This window comes from Mirounga leonina, unplaced genomic scaffold (assembly GCF_011800145.1).
Source record: "Mirounga leonina isolate KUSES-001 unplaced genomic scaffold, KU_Mleo_1.0 Mir_115, whole genome shotgun sequence".
In the NCBI taxonomy this organism is placed as follows: Eukaryota; Metazoa; Chordata; class Mammalia; order Carnivora; family Phocidae; genus Mirounga; species Mirounga leonina.
In genome coordinates, this window is record NW_023270268.1 from 41,358,795 (window position 1) to 41,379,396 (window position 20,602).

The 20,602-nt window shown below is 34.3% G+C and overlaps 1 protein-coding gene across 1 annotated transcript; it reads right to left on the reverse strand.

The window, feature by feature from the left end:
* Positions 1-298: 298 nt before the first annotated feature.
* On the reverse strand, positions 299-18,735 carry PLSCR5 (phospholipid scramblase family member 5). The gene is made up of 8 exons (XM_034989492.1): positions 18,723-18,735; positions 13,381-13,544; positions 8,738-8,780; positions 7,260-7,480; positions 4,904-5,065; positions 2,725-2,886; positions 418-501; positions 299-335 (listed from the first exon to the last, which is right to left on the reverse strand). The coding sequence occupies exons 1-7, from the start codon at positions 18,733-18,735 to the stop codon at positions 463-465; spliced, it is 804 nt and encodes a 267-aa protein (XP_034845383.1). The 3' UTR covers positions 299-335; positions 418-462.
* Between the last annotated feature and the right edge of the window lie 1,867 nt (positions 18,736-20,602).

Here is a 20,602-nt window from a genome sequence, read left to right on the forward strand (position 1 = left end):
ATCCAGTCCTTTTGATTAGTAACCAGCCTTAGTACCAGAAAAAACTTCAAAGTGCTCTCTAAACATTGGATTTTCATCAGTGATGCTGCAAGCCTTAGTTCTCATCTTTCATGCTTACCCATGCAATAACTTCAAAAGGATTAAAAAGAAAGAATGACAATCTCTCAAAGCAACTCTGTGCTCGGGCCAGTAATCTTGTCTTTAGCTATCATGCATTTACAACCAAATAATTGCTTCATTACATTATGCTTTAATAAATATAATAATTAACATTTGTTACCAAAAAAGCAAATATGCAAACCACTTAAAAATGAAATCCAGGGCCCACGGGATTTCTAGGAGAAAATGAAAAAGAGTTAGCATCAAATATAGATATCTTCAAAGGGAAAGAGATCATTTAAAGTTTTCTTTACTTACTGAAATATATTCTTGCATATTTTATTGTTTTTGTCATCTTGCTTGTCATAATCCAGCCAGTGAATGTTCAAAGAACATAAAATCCTACAAATAAATAAAGTGAATATGAGTGCATTTACAAAAAGGCAACAACTAAGATCAGGAGTCTCACATGTAAGCTCTGATTATATCATGCAATTATGTTTCCCAGTGGTGTTCCAGCAACATGCGATTTATCAGTAGGAGGAAAATCAAAAAATTTTAAGCTTGGCGACACTTACTAGTTTTCAGAATACAAGTTACTTGGAAATCTTATCCGAATCAGCAGGGTATCATCAGTCAAAATCCTGGGTGATCAAGACAGTGCAGACTTGGTTTGCAGGGTATTGTGTTGGTGCAGGAAGTTGCAATAGACACTGACTTTTGAACAAGTATTACATACATCATCATGGACTATGTGGTTAGTGACTAGGTATTCATCTCAGGAAGTACTGAAAACTATACCAGAGGGAACTTGAGAAGGGGTAGTTAGAGCTGTGGGTTGTGGAGTGGAGGCATCGAACCAGAGGAGACCAAACATTAGGTAGTACTTGTGAATTTTGCTGTTTGGATCAGTGAGTATTCTCATACCAGCAGCTTTCTGAAGGTCTCTCTCTCAGCACAAGGTAACAAAATGGAGACAGCATTTAAAAGTAAAAACATAATTCTTCCTATCAAATTATATGTAGAAGTAAGTGATTTATCTTGGCAATACATGTGAGAAATTGTTTTAAAATCTATATTGCGCCCCCCCCCAAAAAAAAGGAAAAAAAGAAATGGATGGGAGCATTAGATATTCTCAGTGAGAATACTTCTCCCTGAGACAATGGAGTTAAAAAGTTATCTTTTCGATGACTGGGGTGTTATCTGGATCAGAGCTTCTCCAATTTATAGTGCATAGCAAATTGTCGACAGTACATTTTTACTGTCAGCCTGTTATGTAATATAAGTGGGTATGGCAGATTAAAGATTATCTGTTTTTTAATATAAACATTAAGTACAGAGCTTAATCAGAAAGGCTAAATTGAGGTTTTGGGAAAAGAGCTGTGTGTGTGTGTGTGTGTCTGTGTGTCTGTGTGTGTGCATGCTTGGAGGGATTGGTGTTGAAGTGCTGAATGATTAAAGATGGGAAAGGTGAGCAGGAAGTGGCAAAGTAAAAGCCCTGTCAAGTGGATAGAGGATAATATGGAGAATAAGGAATGGAAGAAATATTAGGTCATAGGCAAGATTGACTGGAATTGGTTAGATTTATAAATGCAAATGGGAATTGAAGGTAAGTGACTACTTGGTAAGTATAAAAACCTAGCAATCCAAATACACAAATTCTACCTCCTTCCAATGATAGGGAACCAATAAGTTAAAATTCCTGGAAAAATATATATTCTATATCAAACCCTAAATATCTTTCAGTAATGCCATTAGGGAATTATTTTTAGTTAATCTACTTCCCAAGTGTCTTTAGAAAAAAATGAGTAGATAGAGCCATTTTCCCCCCACAGCAGCACACATTAATATAACCATAAGATTTAAGATCCTAAATGAAGAACAACAAAATATAAGAGGAAGAATACAGGTTTATTTGAAAATTCCATGACTTTTTGTCAGAGCATTGATAATGGTAAGCAATGAGGGAGATATTAGAGGAAAAATCAGGAACAGGAGATGGCCAAGCATTTGGCACAGGTGTTACTTGAATTCTGTTCTCCTATCACCAATATCCACACCAAGAAGAAAATATTTTAATGGGTTATAAGTTGTAAAAAAAAAAAAAAAAGGACAAAGACATAGTATCTTTGTAATAATGGAAACTGATACATATTAACTCATCCCTGTGAATCCATGTATTCACGTTCATATTGGAAGGGCAAGACAACTGTACTTTTCACATTCTGAATGTCACTTAATTCATTGTTAAACAATGAAACAGTCCTGAACTTTACCCAGGATAAATAATGTGATATTTACATATTTTCCAGTGAAAGCGAAAATGAGCCAAAAATCTAAATTGAAATTGAAAGAGAAGGGTAACTAAGCCTTTGAAGAAATAATGAGTAGGATTTGACAGGGCAGCAATTCCTGAGGAAGAGGGTATGAAGGCCAGTGGAGAAGGGCTGCCTATTAGAAATGCAGATTCCTAAATTCTGACTTCTGAAGAGTTGGTCCCAAACTAGCCTTCTATGCAGAAACCTCCTTGAGGTAAACATGATGCTGTGCAAAATGAGATTGGCTCCATAGTAATTAATAAGAAAAGGGAAATAAATCACTCATACTCTTTAAGACCATACTTACAAAGAGAAAACAAGCACCAATCATCGCTGCTTTGACCGTCACATCTAGATCTGCGGGAACATGAATTCCGAAGTTGTCAGCATTGGTAAAGACATCATTTACAAATCCTGACCAGTACTTCGAAATCTTCCCAATTGTAAGCTTTTCATTAATGGTCTTCACCTTTGAAAAGAAAATAAGAGATGTTAAATCTAAACGTGAAACAAATGGTGTTAAGTATCTTAGTATGTTTGCTTCGAGAGATTTGAATTATTTTATTCATCATCTGTGACAATTTCATGTCATTCATTCCTTTATATAAGCATAAGTTTGTAGATTTAACTTTATAGTTCACTCTTGAGGAATTTTGCTTTTCTGACAGTTGTCTAATTTATCCTAATTCCTTTTTTTTTTTTTTGCTTTTTGTAAGCAGATTGAGAATATAATACCAATAAATAATTAAGGTCAGGCTACCACAAGATGGCAGCAGGTACATAGTCTCAATTACATGGTCTAACATTGAAGGTAATTCTATTACCTGAGGTCCAGATTTCAAACCTGAATTCTTCAATTAAAAAAAAAAAAAGGAAAGAAAAAGAAAATATTTTTGATAAAGATTTTAGATAAGATTTTCTAGAAGAAATTTTCCAGATATAATTTGTAAACTTTTAAATTTTTATTGCTAAGATTTTATAATTACTAACATAAATATTATCAGCCATTGCTTAATCTCATTTTCATATTATACTATATATTTACTAGGTAATTCCTTTATAACTAACTCGAAGTCCTATTTTTCACTAAAAAAAATTCTCAGGGCAAATATATTACACAGGAAATGCAAACTAATTTGACATCAAAAATCTATAGTCCAAATCTATAGTCCTCAGCTAGAAGGAGTCTACAATTAAACTTTATCAACTATTTTGCTTGCCCTGTTTCTCATTCAAAGGCTGAAAGTGATTCAATATAAACTTTCACTTTCTGTATGGCAGGAGAAGATAGAAAATAGAGAAAGTTACTTAGGACATCCATTACTACAAATACTAAAACTTTTTCTTCTTTTTTTTTTTTAAGATTTTATTTATTCATGAGAGAGAGAGAGGGTGAGAGCGAGGGAGAGCATGAGCATGGGGTGGGGCAGAGGGAGAGAGAGAAGCAGATTCCCCACTGAGCAGCGAGCCTGGCATGGGCTCAGGCTCAATGTGGGGCTTGATCCCAGGACCCTGAGATCAGGGCCTGAGCAGAAGGCAGATGCTCAACTGACTGAGTCACCCATGTGTCCCGGTACTAAAATTTTCAAGTCTTAATCATAAGGCATATTTTTATCCTTTAGTTTTTTTGTTTTTGTTTTTTAATTTAAGAGAGAGAGAGTGGGGGGAGGGGCAAAGGGAAAGGGAGAGGGACAAGCAGACTCCCCACTGAATGAGGAGACTATCCTTTAGTCTTAGGAAAGTCACGCCAAGTCCTTTTAGAGTGGACTGGAGTTAGAACAGCTCACATCGCAAAATTTACATCATATTCTGGGTGAACAGTGTTCCCTGAAGTCCCTCAAACTGAATGTCCTAGGTGGGATATACATGAATGTATAAAGAATGAAGGAAAGAATAACAAGTATACACTTTAAATTCGATCTGCTTTGCCTAAAATGTATTTCTAGGAAAGGCAGTTAAGATAGTTCATATTCTTACAACTGAATTTGCAACTTTCTATTGTTTTTTAACATTGAATTTACACAAATATGTTTAGTTAAGTGTAGATTATTTTACAAAATGAAGTTAGCAGGTGTTCTGGTCATAGGTTTTAAATTAGTGATATTTTAATGGAATGTGGTTTTTAATGGAATGTGCTTTTTAGATGAGATCTGAACTGGGATATGTAACCATCAGAGCTACAGGAAAGAAGATATAATTTAGGGTGATTCTAAACTGTATGTATTTGCTTTGTACCATGGGTGCTGTAATTCCACATAAATCAAAAAAGTTTTAGCATGTTTTTTAAAAAAAATCTTGAGCTTAGTATCACTGAAATTATGAGTTATTATTGGCATGTACAATATGGGCTTATTACATTATTTCACAAGTATATTATCTTCTAAATTTATTTCAGAGATATTTCAGGATTTGAATATCTTAAAATTGAATTATGTTGCAAAAAATCAGGACCTAAGTGAAAACTTCCTTTATTCTGTCATCCATACCTCAAAATCCACATCACCAAAACAGCCACATGTTGCACAAGGACCATCAACTTTCAAAATATCTTCTTTGTTTGCATTTTGGATTGTGAATTTAGGCAGAAATGGGTCCCACTTCTGTGCAACATAACCAACTATAGTACCAGGAGGGGCTTGGATTTCTAACTGTAAGAAGAGACAATAATAAAATAAGATTTTTTCCAAGGTTATTGTATTTTTATTTAACAACAATGTCAATTTACTTCTAAACAGTAACTTTTATGAAATTATTTTTGTATTCTACAAGATATTCTAAATATCTGCTACAAAAAAACACAGCAGTGGATTTTTTTTCCCATTATTTTATAGAAACAAAGAAATTCACTGTATAGATATGCTTGGCATTATAAACTAAAGGTCCATGTCTTTAATCATACTTCCCTGAAGACAACCTATCCCAGAATTGTCTTCTGACCATGGGACGCTGGCTTCTTTGCCATTTTTGTCCCGAGTATGGCAGTTGGTCAAGCACTAAAGCTGTTTCCCATGAGGTATTTCCAATCTACTCCCTCTCCTGTGTTGCCACAACACACATCTATTTTTATCCCTCACTTACCAATTATTAGCTATTCGTGATTGTTTTCCCTTCAGGCTGTCAACTTCTAGCTTCTCTGTGTTCAATTAAAAACAAATGCTTCTTGTGAAGGTACCATTTTACATACCAATTTGATTTCTGTTTAACTTCTTCCAAAGCATTATAGACTAGCAATTGCATTTTCAGGCTTTACTTTAGTATTTTCCCCATTACCTTCATTTCCTTAATTTCTGTATTTTTCATCATATTGTATTTCAAGGTATTTATGTAGTCAAATCAAATGTGTTGTGAAATAAACTAGAGGTGGGTAAAAATGAAAATTGTTTGCTTTTAAATCAAACCAACTCCTTATAATCTGTTTACCTTTTGTCTTTTTTTAATTTATTAAGTTCATAGTCTTATGTGTATGTCTGTAGTGTTCTTGGATCAACAGAGTTGGTTTCAATGAGAGTGCTTGGAATTATGTAGATCTGACTGGTCAAATCACTAAGTTGTACAGCTGAAAGTAATGTAACTTTGTGTGTCAACTATACTTAAATTAAAAAAAACACTAAAAAGAAAGAATTATATAGATTTGTCCTGGGATCACTCTTAAAATAACTGGTTTGATTTTGACCACATTTTGAAAAATTGTTAATGGGTATCAAGATACATCTTACCTTTCATTTATGTGACATTGGGCTACTATGAAATAAAACATCAATTATCAGAAACTTTCAAATAGATATATTATACTGACTATACCATCTTAGAGCATATTAGATCTTAAATATCCTCAGTAGGAGGATGAAGATTCTTGGACTCCATGTATGAGGACCTGCTCCATTTTATCACTTAGCCAGGCAACTGCCTATAGTTGGAGAATTAGCTTCAATATATATTGCTAGAAACTTCCTCAGTTAACCCCCATCCATACTAATATTTCTCATCATGCCAAGTAGAGTACTTAAACATAGGTCCTCAATAGAGAAACCATTTTTTTTCTTTTTTTGAGAAACTGGGGTTTGAATAAGAACAGTAGATCAAGCCCCATTCATGATATTTTGTGGATATGTAAATTACCTCCAATCCCTAAAGCCCCAGTTTTCTCAATTGCTAAATGTGGAAAGTAAAACCCATTCTCTCTAGCTCATACAGATGTTATGATATCAAAGATGTTAAAGTAAGTAAACGTTCCGTATCGACTTAACGGCATTATGTCAATGAAAGTTATTATTGTAGATCTATTAGATAATGATGAAAATCTATTATATATTAAAATAATTAAATGACTCTCTTCAGAACAATAACGTAGTCTTTGTCACAGTTTGAAGTTTGTCATAAATGGATGAATGGGATGTGAGATTCTGTACTAAAAATAATACCTAACCAAGAGAACACCTTGAAAGAGTTTAGTATTACTCAGCACTTTCTGAACTTTGCTACAGTTAGAGAATGCAAAGGGTAGATTTGCTTAATGGTGGATCTCATAGATATTACAATTATGTGCCTAATACAGAGATTCAAGAGGATGTGTCCTATTCACATGACACATTAGCTGTCTTTACCCATTCACGGAAGCCACTATAGTTTTTTGTTGGAGAGAAAAAAAAAATAAAAACAACAAGCTAGTGAATCACCAAGTCCTTAAGCTATTCTGATCCTAAAGGAGCAAGAAGCATACTACTAATTCAAACAATCGAAACGTGAATTGCCTTATGGCTCCAGATGAATGCCATTTATTAAATAATTGCTAATCTTTTCAAACATAGAAAAATAAAAGTACACACACAGCCAATGACTAACCTCTTGAAGGTAGCAAGGGAACCAGCAGCTGTTACACCTCAGAGGCCTGTTGACTGTAATCACCTCCCGACCTGAGTTATCTGTGATCTTCAGAGTGCAAGATCGCAGCGTGGAACAGAAGGTACGATTGAAGCAGATGCTTTCTTCCACTGCAAAGTAAACTCTTTGCCCCAAGCTGTTTTTAATCTCATATTTGTTGGAGGTCTCAGTGCCAAGGATCACTAAGGGAGGAAAAAAAAATTCATCAAAACAGTACTATTGCCTAGTATCAAATCTTTAAATAAGTAAAAGGGGTAGTATTATTAAAAGGAAACAGAATCACTGACTAATTATTAAGTATATGGTATCTTCTTCACCCAAATCTACTTCCATGCTCTAAAATTTGAGGACTTAGCTATGGAAATCAAAGTACCGAGAACAAAGCTGTGCAATGACTAAATTTTGATTTCAGATATATGACCTACTTGGAACATGTAGTTCCACTTTTCAACTGAAGAAACAATTCTGTAAAGAATCGAATCCTCAAATAATCCTTCTATCATTGCTGTGGAATTTATTGGAACAACTCACAGCATAGTAATGATTTTATTTAAGATCTATTTAACAGTATATCTACAGCTGCATGCGCTTCTGCTGTTTATTACAATTTTGACATATTTTAGATATAATATAGAATATTAAGGACAAAAAATACTCAAGTAATTTGAATTCAGTTAATCATTGTTGTAAATCTGTGTATTGTTAAATAACAAGCCATTTGATGAATCACCAATTCAATGATAAAACAACAAATTTTGTTCGATGGGTTTCTATTATTTATTTATTTATTTATTTATTTTTGGTTTTGTTTCAAGTTTTTATTTAAATTCCAGTGAGTTAACATGCAGTGTAATATTAGTTTCAGGAGTAGAATGGGTTTTGTTATTTAGTTTCAACCTTGATTTCCATTTCTGAAATTAGTAAGGAAATAAATTATTAATAAGCATTGAAATGATCAAACATCTTTTATTAGTTTAAGATAAAAATAATGTTAGATTCCTGATAACAATATTACCAAAGATTTGGAAAGTTTTATGCTTTTAGGTTTATCTATATCAGGCTAACAATTTACTTTGAGTGTTTATTTTAAAAAGGAGACCTACTGATCTTTTTTATTTAATTTTTTCCTCAACATTTAACTTTATTATGAGATATTTAAATATAACAAAATTTCTGAAGCCTAAAATATTTTTTTTTTAAAGATTTTATTTATTTACTTGAGAGAGAGAATGAGACAGAGAGAGAGCACGAGATGGGGGAGGGTCAGAGGGAGAAGCAGGCTCCCCGCCGAGCAGGGAGCCCGATGTGGGACTCGATCCCGGGACTCCAGGATCATGACCTGAGCCGAAGGCAGTTGCTTAACCAACTGAGCCACCCAGGTGCCCCACGCCTAAAATATTTTTAACAGTTTTAATAAATATAGAATATAGTACACTTACTTCCAAGAAGCTCCACCTGCTGGTGTATAATTATCAGGTCTAACTGTTAAAGAATGACATAAAGGAAATAAAAAGCATTACATCACACTTTGAAAACCTTTGGAGATATTACTATTAACCTGTTTAACACATTAAATTTGGTAATTTTCATGTTCTCTACCAGGAAATGGTTGAAAACAGCTCACATTTTATAATGAAAAAGATGATATCTTTTGTATTCAAGTAAAAATAAAAAAAACAAATACAAGAACCCTGAGAATTTCAAGCCAGAATTGCCCAGAATAAGATTAGGAACTGTGGTTAACTCTGTGTTCTTTCTGTGACAAAGGGATAAAAGAGTAACTCGTGGAAACAATACCTGAAGATTTTTAAAGAGTCTCTGAATAATAATGCCTAAAAGTTTTTTAAACTCATTTTTTTAAGCAATGATCTGACTGCCTGGCCTCCCCTCTCCACCCTGCCTAACTTCTCTTTCACTCTCAACTCATTCCTCACAGAAATAAAGTGTCTTTGTTAAAGCGGAGAGAGGTCATTCTGTAAATTGTTCTCACTCATACTCTCCTCTGGACTAGAAAAACAACAACAACAACAACAACAACAACAACAATCAGAAATCCTACTGGTGCCAATGAAATACCCATTTAAGCAGAATAAGTTTTGCCATTAACAGCTAACATAATAAAATTTGCTTTATGTAATTAAAAATGAAGTTAGTTTACAGAGATAAAGTACTCATAGATAGTTGAGAAATGACTATATTAAAAAGTATACAATGCAAATGTTTAAAGGAAATATTAAAATATGTTCTTTGAATGAATTTTATTTTTCACTAAGGTAAATTCATGAACCCTGAAGACCATTGTCTTTTCCAACACTTCATTTTCTCTTTTGCCTCTAAATTTCTTCACTTCATTCTCCTTTCACTTTAATAAACTCACTTGTGACTATTAAACTGAAATAGTCATTAGTAATATTTGGTATTGATTGGGCCTTACAAACCCGGAAAATTTGAAGTTACATTATTTCCTGCATTCTCCTTGTATATCCTGAGGTGCAGGTAAAACTAATGCCAACTAATGCCACATCCTCTATTTAAATCTTATTATTGGTAAAAGAGTTCATGTAGCCTCTTTTTTTAAGGTCCACAAAAAATATTTTCCATACATTTATGATTTGAGAGATTCTAAAACCTATTTTAGCAATTTTTTGGTATAGCAATTATTTGGCAATTTTTAAACACTAGAAACAGTCTTTTGTAGTGTACTATTGTTAGTTCTGTTCTCTTTTGAGGAAAATGGAGGGTTGGGAGAAGAGAAAAGTCACAAAGGACATCCATGATTATTTAGCGGTGGGTCCATTAGCGGTGGGTCCATTAGAGGTCCAACTTAGAGAGGGAGAAGAACTGTGGGGGCAAGACTAAAGTTTGAGTCTAGGAACTTTAATGTTAGTGCCATGGATCAAATCTTCGTCTTGAAACTTAAGAGACTACCAACTGAGATCCACTCCACATTGCAAAGGGAAGTCGTACCCCTCTGCTCTCTAATAATTAGAAGTTGTTTATTTAGTGGCCACCACGAGGTAGTCACTGTGGTAGATATTTTGACATAGCGTTTGATTTAATCCTCACAAAAACTCAGAGAGGTAGACATCATTACATTTTACCCGTGAAGAAACAACCCCAGAGGGAGTGAGTAGTTGGCCTGGGATCGCAGAGTTTGTAAATGGCTGGGCTGGGATTTAAAGCCAGATCTTTCTGCTTGCCACCAATTCTGACATGCTTTCTACTCCGTTGTTGTATTGGCATCACTAAACTAATCTTAGGAACTGGGATAAACAATTCTTAATCGATACTGTGGAACTTCTGAGTACCTTTTCTTCCTAATTTCTCTAACCTTTTATACACCCCAAACTCTGTGATAGTATTTGATTTGATCTCTCTCTGTGGGAAACCCCCTTGGATTTGAGGGTCTTGTTTTGATCTTGCAGTTTCCTTTAAGTAGTCCTGGGCCACTTATAAACTATGGTCCAAATAAGCCCTTTCCACCCTTTGCTATTAAATGATGGGCTAGGAATTGTTGGAAACTTTAGACAGATTGAATCATATATTCAGGTATCAGGGCAAGTGAAGCACTGAAGTATGAAAGCCGTAGAGTGGAAATCTAATGACAGCCTTGGATATATAGCTTAAGAATAAATTCTCATATATAATTTATTAGGTTTACAGGTATCACTGATTCCATTTAATATATGTACTTCAAAATAAATTATATCTATACATGTGTCTTTGTAGACTTTAACTCACTACTCCTACCTCTAGATGACTAAATTATAATAATTGTCCTTTGACACTAATAAGATAAAATGATATTGACTATTATGAACATGTTAATCCAAAGAGAGATCTCTAGTTTATTCTTAGGTTTAGCTCTACATGAATGACTTAAATACACACACACATATACATCCATATATATATATATATATATATCATACACATATACATATATGCACATGAAACAAATATATATGTGCATGTGTATCTATGTATTTATATGTTTATATACATACCTGAAAATTTATTTTCAAATTGTTAATAGAAATAAGATTTTCATTAGTCATTGGATGGACTTGATTAAAGGAGAATAGATGAGTTTTTACTTTGATTTTTTTTTTTTAATTTTTTTTTTATTCATGAGAGACAGAGCGAGAGAGAAATGCAGAGGGAGAAGCAGGCTCCCAAGGAGCAGGGAGCCCAATGCGGGACTCGATCCCAGGACCCTGAGATCATGACCTGAGCCGAAGGCAGACGCTTAACCATCTGAGCCACCCAGGCGCCCCTTTACTTTGATTTTTTTAATTTAGAAGGATTTTGTATATTTTGTATATTTTCCTGTTTATTGAAAAATGTACTATTTTCAAATGCTCATGATGTTATTTAATTCTTATGGTTTTTAGATAAAATTTAACACATAAAATTCATTATATATCTATATATCTATATATCTTACAGACTTGTGGTATAAAACATTTAAAATGCTCATTTATCCTGTTGTAAGTACACTGCTTTAAAGCAAGCAAGTGTTCTTTTAGTGTAAGGTGAATAAATTACCTTTCCCTTTGAAGTATACTATTTACCAATTTGTGGCATATTTTTATTTTCTGAAAAAGATTACCAAAGGTATTATGTCTGGAAAATTGACTTCATTTTAGAACTGAAGCCAATGAGTTCATATCTCTATTTATGGAATGTAAAAAAAAATATATATATATTCATATCAAGCATCTGGCTCCGGGTGTGTCATCATTCATGGATGGAAGAAGAATATGTGATGACCATATGTGATCATCAAACCTCAGCCCTCTGGCACTGGTATATCACTTTTATACTTGGCAAAACCTTGTCTGACAACATTCCCAAACAGCTTGCAGCAGTTAATCAACTCTAGTCAGCTATTACAGCTGATCCTTTCTGCAGATGGAAGATGGTAGGTTAGCTTTTCCAGCTCCTTTACATATCTCCCTGAGCTCTCCCGTCTCTGAAGTACATTTGTCTGCCAGTGGGTTTCTGGAGAAGGCATCTGCAATTATAAACATTTTCCCAGGAACATATGCTGCATACAGCTTAAACCCTATCAGGCATAACAGAAATCTCTTGTACCTTAAGGGAATTAACACAGAGATTTGATTTTGATAAAGGAGATAGACTTTATAGTTTGAAAGAATGCCAAACAAGCTGAAAATAGCAGCAGATGTGCTGACATCTCAATATTAGTGTATTTCCAATCTTTTGCAGGATAAAATACAAAAGCAACAATAATATATATAAATATAATCGTTTTTTATGTGCCACATAATTCAGATGATGGGATTTCTTGATTGATTTATTATAAGGCTTGAATCACTGCTCACCCTCCAATGACTGTATCTAATAATAATATGATCTTTTAGGCAAATCAGCCTGGAGATGCAACAGTATCAAAGACAATGATGTTAACTTGGTAACTTGCTTTCCCTTGGATTTATAGGCACCTTCTGAGATTCAGTTGAAGACACTGAATTCTCAGATCATTACGGGAGTCTCTCCTGAGTATTTAGATCCTTAACAACCTTTCTCTCTTCTATGCACCTGCACACATTACAACTGTGTGTGTATCTGGCTTTAGTACATAGCCTTGCACTTTCTGTCAACATTTTTGCATGCCATTTAGGTTGCAGAATGTTTGGGTGAGAGGGACTAGGTTTTATGCTTTTTATGTCTTGATAATAGCAAGTACTCAATAAATATCCTTTAATTAAATAGCTGTAGGTGACTAGACATGTCAGACAATTCCTTGAGGACAGATTTGCTTATACCTTGAGCAATGAGCAGAAGGAGGATAAATGTGCTAAACAGCTCCATCAAAAATGTTTAGTGTCATCACTCTGCCAAATAAATAAGGAAAATAGACGTGGGAATAAAAGAGAATAAATTTCTTTCCAAATAATAGAGGTAATTTTTTTTTCATAATTTCATGATTTATACTGCTTTTCTCACTTCAATAAGTGATTTGTTGAAGTTCTTCAACTGTGGTTGAAAAGCAAGAAACCAAGTCTGTATTCATTTTAAGGGGTGAAAGTGTGTAGAAATAAAGAGATAAAAACACCTGGCTTAAATATTCTAGACCAGGAGGGAGACTGCCTGGCGGCGGGAGAGTTGGCTGCCACACTTGGTTCCCTGGGTTGGCAAGTGAGACGTGAAAGCTGTGGTCAGGGTCTGGAGCTCCAGGAAGAAAGCCAGGCAAACCTCTACTTCTTTGGTTCTGTGCATCTGCAAGAGAATGAAAACCTCAGCCTATATTTAAATTTAGGCCATTTCATTGAGTTTTTCTCATAGTATTTGTTACTTCTGAATTCAGAGGGTCAACGGTCTCCTGCATCTTCCCTATTCACTGTTGCCATCACTTACCCCCTAAGCCAGAGAAAAAGGAATGCAGAAGACAGGTAATAGTAGTTCTGAGAAAATGTTAGATAATTTGGGCAAAATAAATGATACCAAAAATATATTTTTGAAAGCAAGTTAAACTGTTCAAAGAGCTGAAAAATTATAAACTCCAAAAGAAAAAGAAATGGTAAAAAGAACTAGGATATTCTTTACTCACAAAAGAATAAACTTAGACATCAGTTTTGAATCATAATTATCAGTTTCAAGGCATATTCTCCCTTCCTCAAATATTATGAGGGTACCTTGTAATTTCTGAAAATATTTTGTCTCTTTTTACCAATCCTACTGCTATGGCTAAGTTTAATTCAGAGGTCCTACTGTTTAGGCTCTACCAGACCACCTGGAAGGCTTGTTAAAACACACATTCCTGGGCCCCACTCCAGAGTTTCTGCTTAAGGAGTTGGGTCAGGAGTGAGGCTTGAGAATTTGCATTTCTATTAAGTTCCCAGATGAGCTAATGCTGCTGTTCTGACCATATACTTTGAGAACTAATGGTTTAATTCTACATACTATGAGAATATTCAAGCTAATTTATGAGCTTAAGGGCAGTATAATATCTAATGAAGCTATGATTTCTCAGTATTTTGTATAAAAGCATCCAAACATTTTTGACAGTGTGAATCCTTTTGTAGCTTACTTAATATTACAAAAGATAAAATAATTACAGAATTCTATAATGTTTGGCTTTGATTTTTTTTTTTTTTAGAGAATCACCTGTTTTCTATATTATTGCCAGGTAAAACTGTTACTATTCCAATTATCTGTTAGATTAAAGTGTAGATATTTGCTATTTATCCTGCATTAGTCAAGGAACCCATGTAGTAGTATGCGTAAGACGTAATAATGTGTGGAAAAATCTCATTTTTAAAAAAAATTATAAATTACTGCCTTTCTACTATCATTTTTCCTTTTTCTTTTCACATGATTGCCATTTAGATTTCTCCCTTATTAGATACCATTTTTTTCAAAGCCCATCAGAGTTTTTATTCCTCTTCTTTATTAATCCATAAATTATTAGACTTCTCACATTTGCATTCATTTAGTTTGAAAACACTATGCTGTCCTAGATTGAGCGTAGGTATGGATCAAGATTCGTGATAGGAATTTTCAAATATTAGAGGGGCCATTATGAAAACAAGTAATTCCCACTATTCTAAAGACATATGAATGGAAAGGACAAGGAAAATGGTCTACTATAAGGAGACGTTTATAACAGTGGCACAACACAAATTTGAATAAGTACTCTTATTGTACATATACTAAAGTTGGAGTGACATCTATATAATTCACAGTAGATTAGAATGGTCTCTCAGTCTCTCCCGAATTCATGTAAGTTGTGTGTATGTAGGGGTGTATTTTTCAGAATTTTTAAATCTCTAAAAAATAAATGTGAAGAAAGGACTGAGTTTCCTTTGGACATAGTAAATTCCCCCCTTGTAAGAAAATTCAAGCATAGCCTGAATGTTAAGAACAAGTTGGTCCCAAATTTTTAGAGCCTAGCCTGAATGAGTTCTTGGAAAGGGATTAAACAAACAAACAAACAAACAAATAAAACAAAACAAACTGGTGAAGGAACATGGGCATCCAAGGAATGGTCCTTTGAACATTGACATAAACTATTTGCAGTAATAATTGGCTCTAAGTTTGTGTATACATGTAGTGTTAATGAGAAACAATTGCCAGGTGATTCATTTGTTTATTTAAACTTCAAGTTGTAGGAATGGATGAAGATAGGTATTTAAGTTTGTATTGGTCTGTGACATTTAGAATTTGGACATGCTTTAGTGTTTGGACCATATGGAAACAAACTTGTCATTTGGCCTCATTAAAACAGAGGTCCATATAGAGGCACTTGGGTGGCTCAGTTGGTTAAGCTGCCGACTTTTCACTTCAGCTTGGGTCATGATCCCAGAGTCATGAATCATATGAAATTATATTAAAAATATAATGTTGGGGCTCTGTGCTCAGCAGGGAGTCTGCTTCAGGATTCTCTCTCTCTCCTTCTGTCACCCCCTCGCTCTCTCTCTCAAATAAATAATTGAATCTTTAAATCAATCAATCAATCAATCAATCAATAAATAGAATAAGATAGAATTCCATACCAAGAATATTATAGCAGTTTGCTTCCCACAGGACCCATCCTGAACTTCTCAGATCTGGGCAGACAAAAAGCATAGGGGCTCAAGTACTCCTCTTGCTCTGGAGAAGGTGGCCTAAATGAAACCTCCATTAGCAAACTGGAGAGGAAGACTGTGTAACATCATGTCGGATTTGGGAGAAGAGCTGATGACCAATACAGCAAGGTCAACTGGGAATAGTAATATGGAACAAACAATCTTTTCTTTAGCTTAGTGCCAAAAGCACTGTTGTCATCGACTTTCAGAGAAAAATAGAGGCAAAATTATGATCTGAGGAAAACCAGTTCATAATGATAAAATTTAGGATAGCAGTTCATCCTGGGTGTGAAGGTATATGACTGTTGACCAAAAAAGGGAACTTTATGAGGTGCCAGAAATGTTCTATTTTGTAATTTTGTTGGTGGTTACACAGGTGCATCCTTGTTTTAAAAAATCATGAACTTAAGTTTGGTGTTCTTTACGCACTTTACTGTATGCATGTTATCCTTCAATTAAAAAAAAACACATATAGGGGTCAATTTCTAATAATAGGTGACAGAAGATAATTAGATTCTCTCTCATCAATTTTATTGTTAGAAAGATTAGCAAATTACTCCAATTCTATCTTGTAAGCTATGTCTGCCGTGACAAAATGTAGATTATTGAGTGTTTTGGAAGTGACACTACATTCTGGACCCAGGTCTTTGGGTCCTGAGACCTCAAAGCAGGTCCATAAGCAGTGATGCCCTGCGGGCCCAGGGCAAATCATGTCAAAAGTCTGAGTAGAGTCTCAGCGGGAAACTCTTGGAATCACCATTGTGACATCACTTGCTTCCTTTTCTGAGATTTCAGTTCATATTGGAGCAGCTTTTAAAGATAGCTTCTGTTCAGTTTAGATCATCCTGGAAACTCCCGTCTTTCTCAAACTTAAAATTTGGGACCAACTTGTTCTTAAATTGTGTTTATTTATACTAAATCAGGGGACTCCAGACCACACAAGTATTTCTTCAGTTCTAATGACATCCAGTATTCAGACTGTCCTTTGGTTTAGTGGTGCTGATTAAACTGCCCACAAAATGTGTGAAATATCCAATTACCCTGTATTCCCTGGGAAAATAATAATTGCCAACACAGTTCATGGGCCAGAGGACTTTCACAATGTTATAAGTATGTCCTGCAACGTATTCGAAGAAAACTGTCTGCAAACATGTTTTAGGTAAATAATGATGATAATCTGACTTGCCCTCTCAAGCCAGATTTCTGATTCAAAAGGAAGGTTCATTTTTCATTTCCTTTAAATAGAGTCTCTAACAGATGTTTTGCCCACTTCATGTGCTAAATAATTTGAGTAGGTTTCAGGAGTATTAGTTTTCCACCTGAAGTTTTGCCTCTAAGTTTAGTGGTTGAGTCTTTATCATTATTGAACATCACTGCTTTTTTGGTAGATTAATCATATTTTGATCTTACTATTGCTTTCCAGTCACAAGTTTCTACAAAGACTCAGACCACCAGATAAAGAAGGAACTCCTTTGAATTTCTATCTGGCTTTGAATTTCTATCTACTCTTTTAAAAATGTATAACTAGCTTATAAATATTTCACATACTCTGCAACTCTTTACCTTACAGGCTACGGTTGTTGCTGTAACTCTTATAAAGTGATGAAGTGTTTTGTATTAAGTGTTGGTGTCAGTCTTAAATGAAAGAAAAGACTTGTCAAGATTTCTTTTGTTCGCTTTCAAATATAAAAAATGAGGCACACATATATTAAAATTCATGATTTTGTTGTTTCATGTCTATAATTTACAATTTGCTTGAGCTTTCTCCATGATATTCAGGGACTGGTGTACATTAAATGTTGAATTGTTCTATATTAAATAGCATCCCAAAGTGTGTTTTGATAAAGAAAGCAAATAAGCATACATGCTTCTTTGAATGCTTCATTAATTTAATTTAGGATATTTTAAATTGGTGGACTCTACCATCCTATTTGTAATTAGGTTAAAAGGTTTCTGCCAATTATACTAATCATAATTCTTCATGCTAAAACTTTTTATTATAGGCTAGAGTTTAATGGTTTGTTGTGATAATGGAATGAAACACACTATAATCTCATTTTTAATATAATTTCATAAGTGTTTTTAGTGAGATTGAAATTTATTACTTTCAAAAACAACCATATATCTTGTCTTTTGAGAAGTTATTTGAAGTAAGACAGTACTGATGATATTTATGCAGTTTTAGGAACTTGAGGGAAAAATTCCCAGCTCCCCCCCCCAACAAAGTCCCTAATTAATCTGCTTACTTAAATTAGTTATTTTCTGTTTGCTTTTATACATATAATTTACTATCAAAGGATTTTGGAGGATTTTTGTTTCATAATTCAGTAATATTTACTTCTAGTCCATTAAATTTATTAGAACTTACCAATAACACATATTCAATTCTTTAAAATAAATTGCTGTACCACACATTTTAAACAACAAATAGGAAATTTTAAAAATACTGAACTGTACTTTAACACTTTTTAACTTATGTGTGAAAAGGTTTCTTCAAATCCCTTTAAACTTGGAATATCAACCTGTCCTTGTGTTTGGCATTAAATATTACCCTTTTAAATTCTGCTGTGCAGCCTTTCTTATTAATTCACTATATTTATATTCATGATAACTAAAACATTGTTTATATCTTAACTTTTACATTGAATCAGATAGTGTTTTTTTTTTAATTTAATGGAACATGCTCCTTGAAGTTAAAAAATTCCAGTGTTCAAAAGTGATAAATGACAGGTTTTAAAGTATCAATCTTACTGATTGTAAAATCCCCACAACTGAGTATTTTTAGTCATAAATAAAGAAAAATTTGTTAGCTAGCTATATTTACTCTTACCTTTAGAGGCCATGAAGATGTCTGAGTCACTTCTTCAAAGGCAGCCAGGTTAAAAGAAAAAGCTTTTCTTGTTGCAGCAAGGAGAAAAAACACAGCATGCATAAAACTTCAGAAGGTGTCTGTCTACTTCATGTCAGCTTACAAATAACAGAGGAAGGGAGTGCCTTACTGTTTCCAGAGTGATGTATTTTATCACTTTGGACAACAGGGGGAGACGAAGCTATCACCAAAGGTAAATGCTGCTCAAACCATCCTATCTGAAGGAACAATTTAAAAATAATAAAAACAGGAAAAGAAAATACGCAATACTCATTTTAAGAGTCTGTTTGCACGTAGTTACTTTTTTTTTTAAATTTCTTGGAATATATACCCTTGCATTCACTATTACATCAGAAATTCTCTATTTTTCTAGTTTCTAGAAATCTTCTGTGCCAGAGTCTATGATACATTATTCTATCCTGTGTAAGTTTCTGACAGTTCTAAATACAGTATTTTAAATTTTGAAGATGTTTGAACTTCAATATTATTTTTCTCTCAGGATTTCTTCATGTTCTTTCCCCCAAAAGCAAAGAAGCAAGAGGAGAATTATTCCTTATTATTTATGTAATAAATAAATCTGTATTTTCATTTTTTAATTGAATTTGATGAATCTGAGGCATTTGAAAATATAAACCTTCAATAACCTCACAAAGTTAATGGAAACATACAGGAGATACTTATCTACATTGTATACTGAGGGGGAAGAGAAAACATGGTCCCCTTGACTGGACAGCTCATCTTTCTAAATGCAGGTGACCAGGTGACCTTGGAAATTTTGCTCCCCAAGTCAATTGCCCTGGATGGCATGATTTGTAAAGGTTGAACTTGCAAGATATACTGAATTTTAAGCAACACTGTCTACTTCTAAAAATAGTTAAGTGGCCTGATAAGCCCTAGGGCATGATGAAAAATTATAAAGTCAGCCTCACAGGTTGTTGATAGCCAAAAGTTTATGTTCTTATTTGGCAAAGAGGTATTTCTTTTTATTGTTGTTGTTGTTTTGAGGTATTTAGGGTTGAAGAACTGCCATTACCTGACTTGTCATTTGCAGGAAAGGTGAATAAATATGATTGGTATTTTTTTTAAGATTTATTTATTTATTTGAGAGAGAGAGAGAGGGCGCTCTCAAGCAGACTCTCTGCTGAGCAGCCAACAAGGGGGTAGGTCTCAAGACCCGGAGACCATGACCTGAGCCAAAATCAAGAGTTGGAGGCTTAACTGACTGAGCCACTCAGGTGCCCCAATATGATTAGTATTTTAATTAAATTGTATGTTTCCTAGATTTCTTACCATTTGTCATGGGCATTTGAAGAAACTTTATTCCAAAGAAACTAAATTGTTATTAACACTATCAAAGCTGGTATTTTATTTTTTAAAATTTTTTTTTAAGATTTTATATTTATTTGAGAGAGAGAGACACGTAGTGAGAGAGGGAACACAAGCAGGGGAATGGGAGAGGGAGAAGCAGGCTTCCTGCTGAGCAGGGAGCCCCATGCGGGGCTTGATCCCAGAACCCTGGGATCATGACCTGAGCTGAAAGCAGACTAACTGACTGAGCCATCCAGGCGCCCCTCAAACCTGGTATTTTATTTTATTTTTTTTATTTTTATTATTTTTTATTTTTTAAGATTTTATTTATTTATTTGAGAGAGAGAGTGAATGAGAGAGAGAGAGCACATGAGAGGGGGGAGGGTCAGAGGGAGAAGCAGACTCCCCGCCGAGCAGGGAGCCCGATGCGGGACTCGATCCCGGGACTCCAGGATCATGACCTGAGCCGGAGGCAGTCGCTTAACCAACTGAGCCACCCAGGCGCCCAAACCTGGTATTTTAAATTATGGTCG